A 13,639-nucleotide genomic window follows, 5' to 3' on the forward strand; every position below is an offset into this window, starting at 1 on the left:
TCTCAATATGTAATGTCCTTCTTTGTCACTTTTAAAAATGTTTAACTTAACATCTATTTTGCATGACATTAGCATATTCACCCCTACTCTATTTTGGTTGCAATTTGCATAGAATATCTTTTTCCATCATTTCACTTTCAACCAAGTTGTGTCTTTGGATCTAAAGTGAGTCTCTTAGACACAGCATATGTTAAATCCTGTTTTGGTTTTTAAAAATTCATCCTGCCAGCCTTTTTTTTTTTTTTTTAAAGTTGCGACTGAGTCTTGCTGTATCTCCTAGGCTGGTGTTTAGTGGCACGACCTTGGCTTACTGCAGCCCCCACCTCCGGGGCTCAAGTGATTCTCATGCCTCAGCTCTGGACTTTTTGATTAGAGAGTTTAATCTACATCTGTTTAAAGTAATTGCTGATACAGAAGGACTTAATTCTTTAATTTTTAAATTTGTTTTCTATATGTCTTATAGCATCTTTGTTTCTTGGTTTCTTCATTACTTCCTCTTTTTGTGTCTGACTTTTGTAGCATGCTATTTTGATTTACTTCTCATTTTCTTTTCTCCATATTTTTAAGTTATTTCCCTAGGGTTGTCTTGGTATAATGAGTTGAATGGTGTCTCCCAAAATTTGTATCCACATGGAACCTCAGAATATTACTGCATTTGGAAATAGGGGCTCTGAAGATGTAATTTTTAAGATACAGCCATATTGTTGGGGTGGGCCCTACTGCAGTGATTGGTATCCTTATAAGAAAAGAAAACAGACACCCAGATACACGCAGACACACAGAAGAAAGCCATGTGATGACTGGAGCAGAGATTGAAATGATGCATGTACAATCCAAAGAATACCAAATGATTTCTGGTAACCACCAGAAACTGTAAGGGGCAGGAAAGGATTCTTCGCCAGAGCCTTCCAAACAATAACCCTGTTGACACTTTCATCTTGGACATTTAGCCTCTGGAACTGTGAGATTATAAATTTATGTTGCTTTTAGCCATAGTACTTTGTTATGATAGCCCTAGGAAACTAATATACCTGGGTATTATAATTAACACTCTAGTTTGAATTAATAACTTAGCCACAATAGTATATAAAACTCTGTTCCTAAATAGTTCTATATGTCCCCCTTTATGTTTTTATCAGAAATTATATTTTACATATATATTGTGTATCCATTAATATAGATTTGCAATTTTTTTTTATGCATTTATCTTTCAAATCATAAAGAAAAAAAGAAAAAAATATGCTGAAAATAGAATACAGAATTTTATAATTACTTATACAGTTAATTTTACTAGTGTTCTTTTTTTCTTTGTATGAGTTTGAATCACTGCCTAGTGTCCTTTCATTTCAGCCTGTAGGATTCCCTTCAGCATTTTCTTTTTTTTTTTTTTTTTTTTTTTTTTGTAGGGCAGGTCTACTAGTGATTAGCTTCCTCGATATTTGTTTATCTGAGAATGTTTTAATTTCTTCATTTTTGAAGGATAATTTTGCTTGATATAGAATTGTTGGCCAACAGTTTTATTTTTTGCCTTTGAGGTCTTTAGATATTTCATATTGCTGCCTTCTAAACCCCATGGTTTCTGATGAGAAATCAGTCATGAATCTTATTGAAGACCTCTTATATATGAGGAGTCTTTTTTGTCTTGCTGCTTTCAAGATTCATTCTTTGTATTTGTCTTTTGACGGTTGGATTATAATGTGTCTCAGTGAGAATATCTTTGAATTTGTCCTACTTGTAGTTTGTTAAGCTTCTTAAACATGTATATCATCAAATGTGGGGAGTTTTCAGCCATCATTTCTTCAAATATTCCTCGTACCTTCATTTTTCTCTCCTTCTGGGACTCCTATTATATATATGTTGATATGCTTGATGGCCTCCCTTAGGTCCCTGAGAATCTTCATTTTTCTTTGTTTCCTTTTCCTCTGCTTTTCATTCTGAAATGCTTCTCTGTCTGGGGTACTGCTTGTGAAATTCCCACACACAGTGGCTGCCCACACCATGTCTTCCTTAGTCAGGACCAGTGTTTCTTGGGCCCTCTTTACTAGAAAATGAACAAGGAGACATTACCTGTCCTCCTTGATTGGTCAGAAGTGGGAGCAGCCTGACAGCATTAGAAATACTGCTGGCCTCAGCGATCAAATCCTGGCTCTGCCACTTCTTGGTGATGTGAAATGGGGCAGATAATCTTCTACACCTTAGATTCCTTATCTATAGGGTGACCAACTCATCCTGGTTTACCTAGGACTTTTTAGGTTTTATACCGAAAGTTCCATGTCTCAGAAAACCCATTAGACCCGGGGGGACCCTACTCATCTGTGAGAGGAAGATAATACTACCTACCACAAGGTGGTTGTGAGAAAATAGAAAGACGATACAGAAAAGCAGCTAGGGCATCGTTGGGTTCCATAATCATATAATTGTTGCTTATGCAAAATGCAAGGAGGGTGTTTGAAGATGGAGAATGATGCACCAAATAGCTAACACTTTGACATGTGGACTTGCTTCAATGGGACACCTGAGAGCAGAACCAGGGAAATTTTTTGTTAGTTCTACCTGAACATTTCTGCCAGCTATCCCTCTGGAAATGTCGCTATATGTCAGATCCCCACATGCTGCAGAGGGAGAACCATCACCTACCTCTTTAATGACATACCTGGCTCCTCCTTGCTGGCCCTATTCAATGCTGAAGGTCAGGTCTATGTTCACTACAACCTAAAAACCAGGTAAGTGGACTGGGAGAATACTAGTCTCACAGAAGTTACCTCTGAGGGTGATGGAGGGAGGACTGAGGTGTTGACTCTGAGTCCCTAGTTAAAGAAGAAGCCAAGCAGTATCTAGAGGTCTAGTAAGGCAGGGAGGCAGGGCTGAGGCTATTTCTGTAGGGACATAGGAACTTTAAGGCTCAGCCCTTCCTTGCTGTATCTGTGTCACAGCTAATGATGAGGACAACTTCCCAAGTCCTATTCCACTTGGTACCCCAGAGCACTAAGATCTTGACTGTTAGTTATGTTAAAGGAAGAATTATTTAGTGGAAAAAAGTGTTTTATACCAGGAGTGGTTGAAGGAGAGGCATGAACACATTACTTCTGTGGCATCTTTTAAAAGAAGTGCAAATTATTCCTAGCCAAAGGTTGATATTGTCTGGCTTTTCTTTTTTGTTTTTGTTTTGAGACAGGGTCTTGCTCTCACTCTGTCACCCAGGTTGAAGTGCAGTGGCATGATTATAGCTCACTGTAGCCTCGAACTCTTGGGTTCAAGTGATACTTCCACCTCAGCCTCCTGGGTTAGCTGAGACTATAGACATGTGCCACAATGCCTAGATAAGTTTTTAAATTTTTTGTAGAGACAAGATTTTACTATGTTGACCAGGATGATCTCAAACTCCTAGCCTCAAACGATCCTCCTGCCTCAGCCCCTCAAAGTGCTGGGATTACAGGCATGAGCCACCATGTCTGGGTTTGCCTGGGTTTTCATAAGGAACTGTTCTTGGAAGAAATGAGTTACTCTTACGTTATAGGTGTTCCATTTCCCATCTTGGTGCCCGTTATACAATCAGGCTACTAGGCAACAGAGCACAAATTCCATTTCTTCCCCTCTTGGCTTTGACCTGAGCCTTCATTATCTCTCTCAGACTTGGCTCCTCCGGTAGCATCAACAGGTGGTAAAGAGCCTCAGACCATAGCAGGTGGGGAAAGTGAGGCTGCCTGCAGGACTGCACTATTCCTACAGCCTGGACTAAGTCTTACAGACCTGCCTGCCCTTACAGACCTGCCACAGCCTGCACTGATGAGAGCTTCCTTCAGGGGCCTGGTGGCAGCTACTCACTTCTGTATCTCTCCTAGTTGCCCATATGTCTTAGTCTTGGATGAGGAAGGTGGGACCACCAATGACCAGCAGGGCTATGTAGTCCACAAATGGAACTGGACTTCCAGGACGGAGACCCTGCTTTCCCTGGAATACAAGGTAAGGATGGGCAGCACAGTGGTGCTCACTGCCACAGGGAGGGCCTTGGCATCCTGCCATGCACTGCCTAGCATTAAAAACCCAGGGCTATCTGTAAGAGAGGAATCCTGCCCTGAAGGAGCTTGTAATCTCATTCAGAGGTTCCCAAGTTGGTGGATGGTGGTCCAGGTTGGCTGAAGGGAACTTTTCACCAGCCTAAACTATTGGCTGCTTTACTGACGTTTCTTGGTAATATCCTTCCAGTGTAATTTTTGTTATTAACATCATTCTATTTTTCTGTTCAAATGTGTTTGATGAAGTAACAGTTATGGTAGTTGATAGCTTTATTTTTAATGCCTATGTGCAGCAATAATAAAAATTATCAATTCTATGTTGGTTTCCCCAGTTTTGATATTTGTAACTTTGTTATCTATAAAATAAAACAATCTGGAAGTCAACAGTGGCCGATAGATACAAACTATTTTTTCATTCATTTGGCTGTTCAGATAATAATTCACCAAAGATTTATTAAATAACATAATAAAGAGGAGTGAATTATTAATAATAAATTAATAAACTTAATAAAGCAATTAAGTATGCTTGTCACTTTATCTGTGACAGAGTTCCTTATCATTGACACTACTGACATTTTGGGATGGATACTTCTTTGGTATAACTGTGCATTGTAGGAAGTTTAGCATCCCACTAGATTCTAGTAGTATCCCCTTTCTCAGTTGTGACAACCAAAAATATCTTCAGGCATCACCAAATGTAGCCTCTGGAGGGCAAAACTGCCCCCAGTTGAGAATCACCAACTGGAGGATGGAAGGAGAAACAAAACCCATCAAGGAACTCAAAAGTCTAAGGGAGTAATAAGAACACAGGGCAGACACAGATAAGAACTGCAAGAGAAGGGCAAGTGTTGGAATTCAGAGGAAGATTGCCGAACAGCTACTCAAGCTGGCCCCAGATGAAGAGCCCCACCATAAGGGTTGTGGACACAAGCACTGTTGGAGTGCGTGGGAGGGCTCCAGCCCCTACCTTTAGTCTCCTGTCTCTTATCCTCTCAGTTCATCCTCTACATTGGTCACTGACTCTCCTCCTTATGCTCTGATTCCTCAGACCTCACCTCTGTTCAGGAATATTCAATTCCTTGAACATGTCTCACCTTTCCTACTCCCTTGGCCTGAAATGCACCTCTTCCTCTCTTTGCCAGTGCAACTGTCCTTCCAAATTCCTTCAAAGCCCTGCCCAAACTCCCTCCTTTGTGGCATCCTATCCCACACCCATTTCTGTCTTCCCCCAGTGCACACACTTTGGATTAGTCACTTGGTAATTAATGCCAGGAACAGGTTCTCATCTCTGCCTGCATATAAGAATCACCTCTGGGACTTTTTATAAAATACAGATCCCAGTCACAGCCCCAGAGTAATCCCAACTCATTTGGTATGTTAGGAGTTTTGGATTTCTGTGGTTTTCACATTTTTGAGGCTTGGCCAGGTCTGAGAACCCCAGTCTAGGGGTGTATTGTGTTGTTTTCTTAATGTTTAACATTTCATAGCTGTATGAAAAGTTTATAATACCAAGATTAGAAATCAGTTGAAGGCAGGCATCGTTAAGTTGTTTGTTAGTGTGGCCAAGCAGAGAACTGTGATAAGAATCTGAGGAGCTAAGTACTAGGACCAGGTTTGCCAGACTTTGGCTGTGCAACTTTTTGAAAACCTCTCAGCTTTTCTGAGTCTCAGTTGTGTCATCTATACAAAATTGGTCACTAGAACTGCCCTCTGGCCTCATGGTACTTTCATGAGAAGAAATGAAATAATGGAGGGGAAGGTGCTTTGACATCAGTAAAGTGTTTTACCAATGTATTTTAGTTCTTTGTTGTATTCCTTGGAGCTGCATGAAGAAAAGCACAATAGAGGCATGTGAAGTCAGGAGTGGCCTAGAAGAGAAGGTGGCCCTGGGGTTGTAGCATGGGGGTGAGTGTGTATGATTCACATAGAGAGGAGGAAGAGGGAAAAGTCTTCTGGGTAGTGGGAGCAGCATCTGCAAAGGTTGGAGTTGGGACTAAATGTGGTATTTTTAAGAGGTCACAAGTGCTTCTTGTGAAAGAAAGGTGGAGCAAGAGGTGTGTATGGTGTCAGGTGGAGGCGGGAGGCACTGGTTGTCAGACTGGGGAGTTTGTATGCTGTCTTGGAGGCTGCAGGGGCCAATTTGTTTTTACCCAGCTGCTATTTCCAGGGTTCTTCCTTACTTTCTGAAGATCCAAGTTTCCCTCTGGTACCATTTCTCTTCAGCCTGAAGAACTTCCTTTGGCATTCTTGAAGTGCATATCTTCTGGCAATGTATTCTCTGTTTTCTTTCACGAAGAAAAAAATAATCTCTTTATTAAAGGATATTTTTGCTGGATATGATTCTGGGATGATTTTTTTTTTTTCAGCATTTTAAAGATGTTGTTGCACAGTGTCTGTCTTCCACAGTTTATAAGAAGTCTGTAGTTATTCAAGTTACTCTTTATTTTTCTTTAGCTGCTTGCAATATTTTCTCATTTCTTTGGTTTTCTAAGTTTAACTGTGAGGTATCTAGGTGTGGTTGTCTTCATATTTAATCCATTTACTGAGCTTCTTGAGTCTGTAAATTCATTTAAATTTGTTTCACCAGCCGGGCGCGGTGGCTCAAGCCTGTAATCCCAGCACTTTGGGAGGCCGAGGCGGGTGGATCACGAGGTCAAGAGATCGAGACCATCCTGGTCAACATGGTGAAACCCCATCTCTACTAAAAAAAAATACAAAAATTAGCTGGGCGTGGTGGTGCGTGCCTGTAGTCCCAGCTACTGGGGAGGCTGAGGCAGGAGAATTGCCTGAACCCAGGAGGCAGCGGTTGCGGTGAGCCTAGATTGCGCCAGTGCACGCAACCCAGGCGACAGTGCAAGACTCTGTCTTAAAAAAAAAAAAAAAAAAAAAAACTACTCCAGTCTTTCTCCTTTTCTTCTGAGACTCCAATTTTATCTATTTTAGACTTTTTGATATTGTCCCAAGGGTTCCTATGTTTTCTTATGTTGTTGTTATTCACATTTGTTTTCTCTTTACTTTTGAGATTGGATAATTTCTCTTGATCTATCTTCAAGTTCAAAAACTTTATTCTGTCATCTCCATTCTACTATTATTATAATGTAACAATTTAAAATTTCAGATAGATACTTTTATATTCTCTATTTCTCTGCTGAGATTTCATATTTTATAATTTCTTACAAGTACATTTTCCCTTATCTAATTTAGTGTAGTTAAATTAGTGCTTTAAAGGTCTTGTCTGAAAACTTCAATGTCTGGGTCTTATGAGACAGAGTTGACCTCTGTTGATTATCTGTTGCTTTGAGAAGAGCTCACATGTCAGTGGTTCTTCACATATTCAGTAATTTTGGACTGTAGGTGGACATTGTGAATGGTGTGTGGTGGAGTCTCTGAATTCTGATGTATTTCTCTGAAGAGTGTTGATATTCTTGTTTTAACAGGCAATGAACTTGGTTAGACTGAAACCACAAACTTTGTTTCACTTGCAGAAGCTCACATCTCAGTTCAAGTTTTTATGTTTGTTGTTCTTTTCAACCATAAGGTGTCTTGAGTCTTCCCTGCTCATGGATGGTTCAAGGATCAGCCAGAGACATGGGCAGTTCATACATAGAATTCTGGCCTCTCCTTCTCTTGCACTAACCCTTCTGGAATTCTTTCCACATGTTCCTGTGACTGTGGTTGCTTCAGGTTCTGTCCTCTGGGTTCTTCAGGCTAGAAAGATGGTGGAGTTTGACCAGCCTTCAGGCTAAGGCTGTAAAAGCATTATCCCGTGCTGCTCCTTTCTTTTAAATTTTGACTCCTCTTCAAAGTCTGCCTGCATTTGTTCACTCTTCATAGCCTTTGGGTCGTTGTTTTTTCAAGTTTATAGTTATCTATGAGGAAGGCAGCCTGTCAGGCACTGACTCAGCTATACTGGAAGTAGAACCAGCTGGTTGATTTTTAAGCTGAGGGCTGAAATGCTCAGTCTAGCATTTTTGGTTGACTGGAGAGAGACCAATGGATGGGCTCATGGAGAGACCAGTTGGGGAGTTACTAGCCATACCCAACATCATTACAAATGGTGGCAATGTTTTTTGAAGGGGTCATTTCAATAAAAGAACTCAATGATGCATGGGCATGGCCTTACAGATGAAAGGAGGAGGGAATTGTAGATGACTCCATGATGGATTATGTGTCTGAGTGGAAACAGAATTTTCTGAGAGGATCCGTGATCAAAATGGTTTTAGACATGCTTATTTGGTTCAGTGGCCATATCTCTCTGGGCTACTGTGACGTGGACCCTGACCTAAGGTGAGAGATTGGGGATAATGGATAAGATATAATGGGCTGACTAATGAACTCTCAAGAAGACAAGTCTGTGGTTTGTAGAGCTGCCATACTTGGGAGGTTGTGGGAGAGAAAGAGAAACAATTCAGGAAGCAAGGATAATAAATAAAAGCTGCACTGTGCTAAGCTGTGAAATCTGCTGAAATTTGCTAAGCATCCGATGAGAAAATTTCATGGGATAAAACTTTTTACTTTTACTTTACCTTTTACTATTATTGTCCCCAGGCTCAGAGAAGCTAACCAGTCTGTCTAAAATTGCCCAGCTGGTAAGGGGCAATGCTGGGATTTGATGCCTGCTCAAATCCTCTAGAAGTAGGAAAAGAGAGAGGAAGATTTCTTTTAAGTGATAGTGATTAAGTTTGAAGATGTCAAAAGACTTAGCAAGTCATAGTTCAGTACTTTCAGGGTGCTAGAGGGAACCAGTCTTCAGACTGCAGGATATGAGGAAGAAACTCAAAGTAAAGAATTTAAGTGTAGATCCCTGGGCAAACAACTAGAATAGTAGGAGGAAATGGAAGGAGCAAAGCAGAGAGTGTTTTGTTTGTTTGTTTGTTTGTTTGTTTTTTGGTTCAGAGGCATCCTGGAGGTATTTGTAAGTAAGGGGATATTATAGGTCAGGGACATTGAAGACTAAGAGAAGCCCAGCAGTGTAGGGCTGTATACTCTGAGACTCTCAGGAAGGGTCTCTGTGTATAAACTGCGCTCTGCACATGCAATTTGTTCAGCAGCCTTAAATGTGAGTTGCTCTACCTTGTCCTGACAGTATCTGCTCATGCTGCACATAGGCCTCAATGGCTTACAAAACCATTTCCACCATTTTTATCTCATTTGATCCTGATAATAGCCTTTCAATGATTTCATGTGGAAGAAGTTGAGATTCAGTGAAGCTAAATGGCTTGTTATCAGGAGGCAGAACTGGGACTCACCCACAGACCACAGAGCTCTCAGTAAGGAGTGAATTGTTTTAAGGGCAACTCATCCTCCCCAAGTTGCAGTCTTCTACTGCTTAAAGGAAATCCCACTCTTTTGGAAGTGATGATAAAGAGTAGCTGCACCTTTTTCCACCCATCTTTGGCTCCTCCTCAGGGAAAGAGTAGTGACATATTTGGTGACTTTAAGGGAAGGGGCTGAGTATGTGTAGCCCAGGCCCTTCTGGGTACTCTTTGACATCTTCCCCCCATCTGCAGAGGGCTTTTGGTGCTTCCTGCCACGTGGTCACCTTCCCACTGTTGTAGGACAAAAGTCGTAGTCAGACCTGGTACCTGAGTGGACACATCTATCTGATTCAGGGATAAAGGGTTACGCTCTGATCCAAGCTGCATTCCCAATCCATTTTTACTGGAACTGAAGCTGACTCACCTGCCAGACGCCTGTGTCTCTTTCACAGTGGGTTTCATGCTTGGTTTGGAAAGGAAAGGAGCAGGAATAAGGAAGCATCAGTTACTTTTTCAGCGGATCCCCAAGGGGAGCCTGGAATTTTTCTGTCTTCTCCATGAAGCTAAATTCTAATGCAAGAACTGGAAAGCTCTTATAGATCTTCAGCCCCAAGCCAATAGGGGCTTTGTGCTTTGTGGTGGGTCAGGAAAGGGTGGGTGGGACCGTTGAAGCAGAGATTCACTGAGTACTGTTTCTTTATCTACAGGTGAATGAGCAAATGAAGCTAAAGGTGCTGGGACAGGACTCCATCACGGTCACCTTTACCTCCCTGAATGACACAGTAACACTCACTGTGTCAGCCAACAACTGTCCCCATGGAATGGCATATGACAAACGGGTAAGGCAGGGCAGACCAGGCACCCAGAGCTGACCCCTGGGCATCACAACGTGGGTTGCTGTTTCACATCTCAGGGCCTTTGGTCTTACTCCCCACCGCCCTCCCATGCAAGACCCTGCCTCTTTCTCTGCCATTGTTCACTGCCTACTCTTAGCACTACACTCTCTGTGCAACTTGGTATATCCATTAAGAGTCTTCCCGTTATAAGTGACAGAATCCAGTCTAGACTAGCTTAAGCATGAAAAGAGAATACAGTGGCTCAATAAATTGAGAGGTCTGTCAATATGCAGTTTCAGGCATGGCTGGATCCAGGCCCTGAAATGATTCCACCAGATCTTCCCATCTCTTGGCTCTGCTTCCCTCTTTGTTGACTTCATTCTCAAGGAGTTGCTCTCTTGTTGATGACAAAATGACCATGAACATCTCTGGGCTATTATTATACCAGCTTTAGTGCTCCTCGAAGAAGGAGAGCTTCTCTTTCCTAAACACTCCAGTAGAAATGCCAACATCAACACTCATTGGCCCTATTCACTGCCCATGCTTGAAACTTTCCCTGTGGCCAGGAATATGTGTTGCGCCCACTGGCCAGGCTTGAGGCTCATATCCATCCTGGGGGCCAATGTGTAAGATTAGCCTCAAATGAACCACCCAGGTAAAGGATAAGGCAGAAGAGTTTCCTAAAGGAAAATCAAGGTGCTGTTACCAGGAGAAGAAGTGATGCTGAGTAGAATAACTACCAGTGCCTGTTGATGACCCCCTCTACCACCCTCTTCCTATCCCAGATAGAGTCTGTCTCTCCCTCTGCTCGTCCCTCCTGGCTGTGACAACCTCCATTCTAGACTCCTTTATTTTCAAGTCTGTCTTCTCCACAAATTGAAAATTCCTTGTTGGTCCCACTAATGTCTATTGTCCCAGGGCCCGGCATGAGGACTAGTTCAAATTAAGTCTTTACCAAATATTTTTTGGGTGGATGAGAATGCAATGGGGATGGGGAGTCCAATTCTTCCATTCAGTGGGTCGTCATGAAGCCTACTGTGTATCTGGTGGTGTCAAGTCAACATCAGAGAGAGAGGTGGAGCGGATTAAAAGGACACAGTCCCTACACCCTCAGTTTATATCCTGAAAGAGAACAGTTGACCTCGACGTAAGATTGGGGTAACCAAAACTCAGGTGGGTAGAACACACTACTTGAGCTCCCCACAGGGGACTCTGCCCACTCAGGGAAAGCTCCTGGGAGCAAAAGCAGGTGACCACACTTCCCAGTTTGCCCAGAGCCAGTCCCAGTTTATACTGGAGCAGTTATACACCTGAAGCAATTGTAAATTCCATGCTGTATTTCCCTCAAATGTGTCCTGGTTTGGATGATAAATTATATGGTCATCCTGAGCAAGAAACTCTTAAGCTGTGTGGGCGTTTGCCACTGTATGCCACAAGCTTACAGACTCTCAAAGCTGGCAGAGCCCAGCAAGGGCAGCCAACCCAATGTCCAATAAGGACATAGGGGGTGGGCATTTGTTAGGGGTCTCCTTTGTTACTCCTGGAGGAAAGCATTACATCTGTTTTTTTCCCACTACATTTTCATTCCAGCAGCATTTTACCTTCATTAATTCTTTAACAAATTCAATAAACATTTATTAGCACCTGCAGCAGGCCTAGTTGGCTGCTGGAGATGTAGAAATAAAGAAGTCTCATTCGCTCCAAACTCTGAAATACTCTTGATCTAATGGAAGGGGCAAAAGCATGGGCACCAGTTATTATCTAGCTTGACTTGTGGTGTACCAGAGGGTCATGTGGAATCTGCTAGGGGATAAGGAGAGGAAGCACTGGAGAAACGCGGGTGCCTGTGAATCCAGCATGCGTGGGTTACGTCCAAGAGCAAACTACCTGCAAGAGTTTGAGTCCATCTGGGCTGAGATGAATGATCTTGATAATTGATGCTTGTACTCTGAAAAGTCATTGGTTTTATTTTTTAATTTTATTTGATTGAGTCCAAGTCTTGCTCTGTTGCCAAGTGCAGGCTGGAGTGCAGCGGCGCAATCTTGGCTCACAGCAGCCTCCGCCTCCCAGGTTTCAGTGATTCTTGTGCCCTTAGCCTCCTAAGTAGCTGGGATTACAGGTGCCTGCCACCACGCCCAGCTCATTTTTGTATTTTTAGTAGAGACAGGGTTTCACCATTTTGGCCAGGCTGGTCTCAAACTCCCGACCTCAGGTGATCCACCCACCTCAGCCTCCCAAAGTGCTGGGATTACAGGTGTGAGCCACTAGACACAGCCAGAAAAAGTTATTTTTAAGTGATTAAGTATGCGCTAGGTATGAAGTCACCTATCTATGTTTCTTGAAAAGCTTCTTAGAATGTGAGTCCACTTTTCTTATCAAAGACAATGGATATTAGAAAATTATTCATTCTCATAAAACTGGGGCAATGCTTCATTTTTCTGGCAACCTCTTGTTTGGTTATCTCTGAAGTTTGGAATGCAGCTGAGAACCAAGATATAAGCAATTCAAGACCACTATGAGTAGCTGAGAGAACTCACTCTCAGTCTGTGTACCCAACAAGCCCCTTAGGCCTAGGAAAGCCCCTCAGTAATTCAAGTCTTATTTTCTTACCTTAAAGCAACTTCCTCAAGCTGGAATTAGAAGTCTAGAGCTGTGATGTCTGATATTGTAGCCATGAGTCACACACGGCGATCCAGCCCTTGAAATGTAACAAGTCCAAATGGAGATGGGCTCTGCATGGAAACACATACCGCATTTCAAAGACTTAGGAGGAATTGATAATGTAAAATTTCTCATTAATAGTTGGCTATTTTGATGATATGTTGACATACCCTATTTTTGATATACTGAGTTAAATCAATAGATAGAATGAATTTTCCCTTTAAAAATGTTTTTAATGTGGCTACTAGGATGTTTTCAACTACGCGTGTAGCTCACATTACTTTTCTAGTGGATCATGCTGGGCTAGCAGGTAGAGTCTCTGTTAAGGGAAGCTTATCAAGGCATGGTTTGATAGTGCAGTAGAAGACTGAGAAGTTATTTAAAATGACACAGTAATTCAAAGAGTATAACTGTCTTAAGGAAATGTAACATAGGGATAAACAGACCAATACACTGAGACAGATTCTGAAAACAGTGCTGCATTATAGAGAGCAGAAGCAGATGTTGACCAAGAGTGACTTGCCAAAAAAGTGTTCCGATCATAACATCTCTTGTTTGAGAGTGTAAGCATGTGTACTACGTATGACAACTTTCTAACAAGATAAACAGAAACAATGAGAAAATATGCTTTCTTGTGGGTAATGGGATTTCTAAATGTTGACCTTAACCATGTGGTTAAGCATCTTGGGATATTTTACATGAAAATTAGCTCATCTTGGCTGGGCACAGTGGCTCACACCTGTAATCCCTGCGCTTTGGGAGGCCGAGGCGGGTTGATCACAAGGTCAACAGATCAAGACCATCCTGGCCAACATGGTGAAACCCCGTCTCTACTAAAAAATACAAAAATTAGCTGGGTGTGGTGTCG

General features: G+C 42.1%; 1 protein-coding gene across 1 annotated transcript in view; it reads left to right on the top strand.

The window, feature by feature from the left end:
• Positions 1-13,639, top strand: part of CUNH3orf20 (chromosome unknown C3orf20 homolog) — a 98,587-nt gene that overhangs the window by 33,346 nt on the left and 51,602 nt on the right. Inside the window, exons 6-8 of the mRNA XM_017505054.2 lie at positions 2,571-2,723; positions 3,843-3,963; positions 9,982-10,113. Of these exons, the coding sequence (XP_017360543.1) occupies positions 2,571-2,723; positions 3,843-3,963; positions 9,982-10,113 (406 nt within the window). The remainder of the gene's footprint in view (positions 1-2,570; positions 2,724-3,842; positions 3,964-9,981; positions 10,114-13,639) is intronic.

Source organism: Cebus imitator, unplaced genomic scaffold (genome assembly GCF_001604975.1).
Source record: "Cebus imitator isolate Cc_AM_T3 unplaced genomic scaffold, Cebus_imitator-1.0 Scaffold332, whole genome shotgun sequence".
Classification (NCBI taxonomy): Eukaryota; Metazoa; Chordata; class Mammalia; order Primates; family Cebidae; genus Cebus; species Cebus imitator.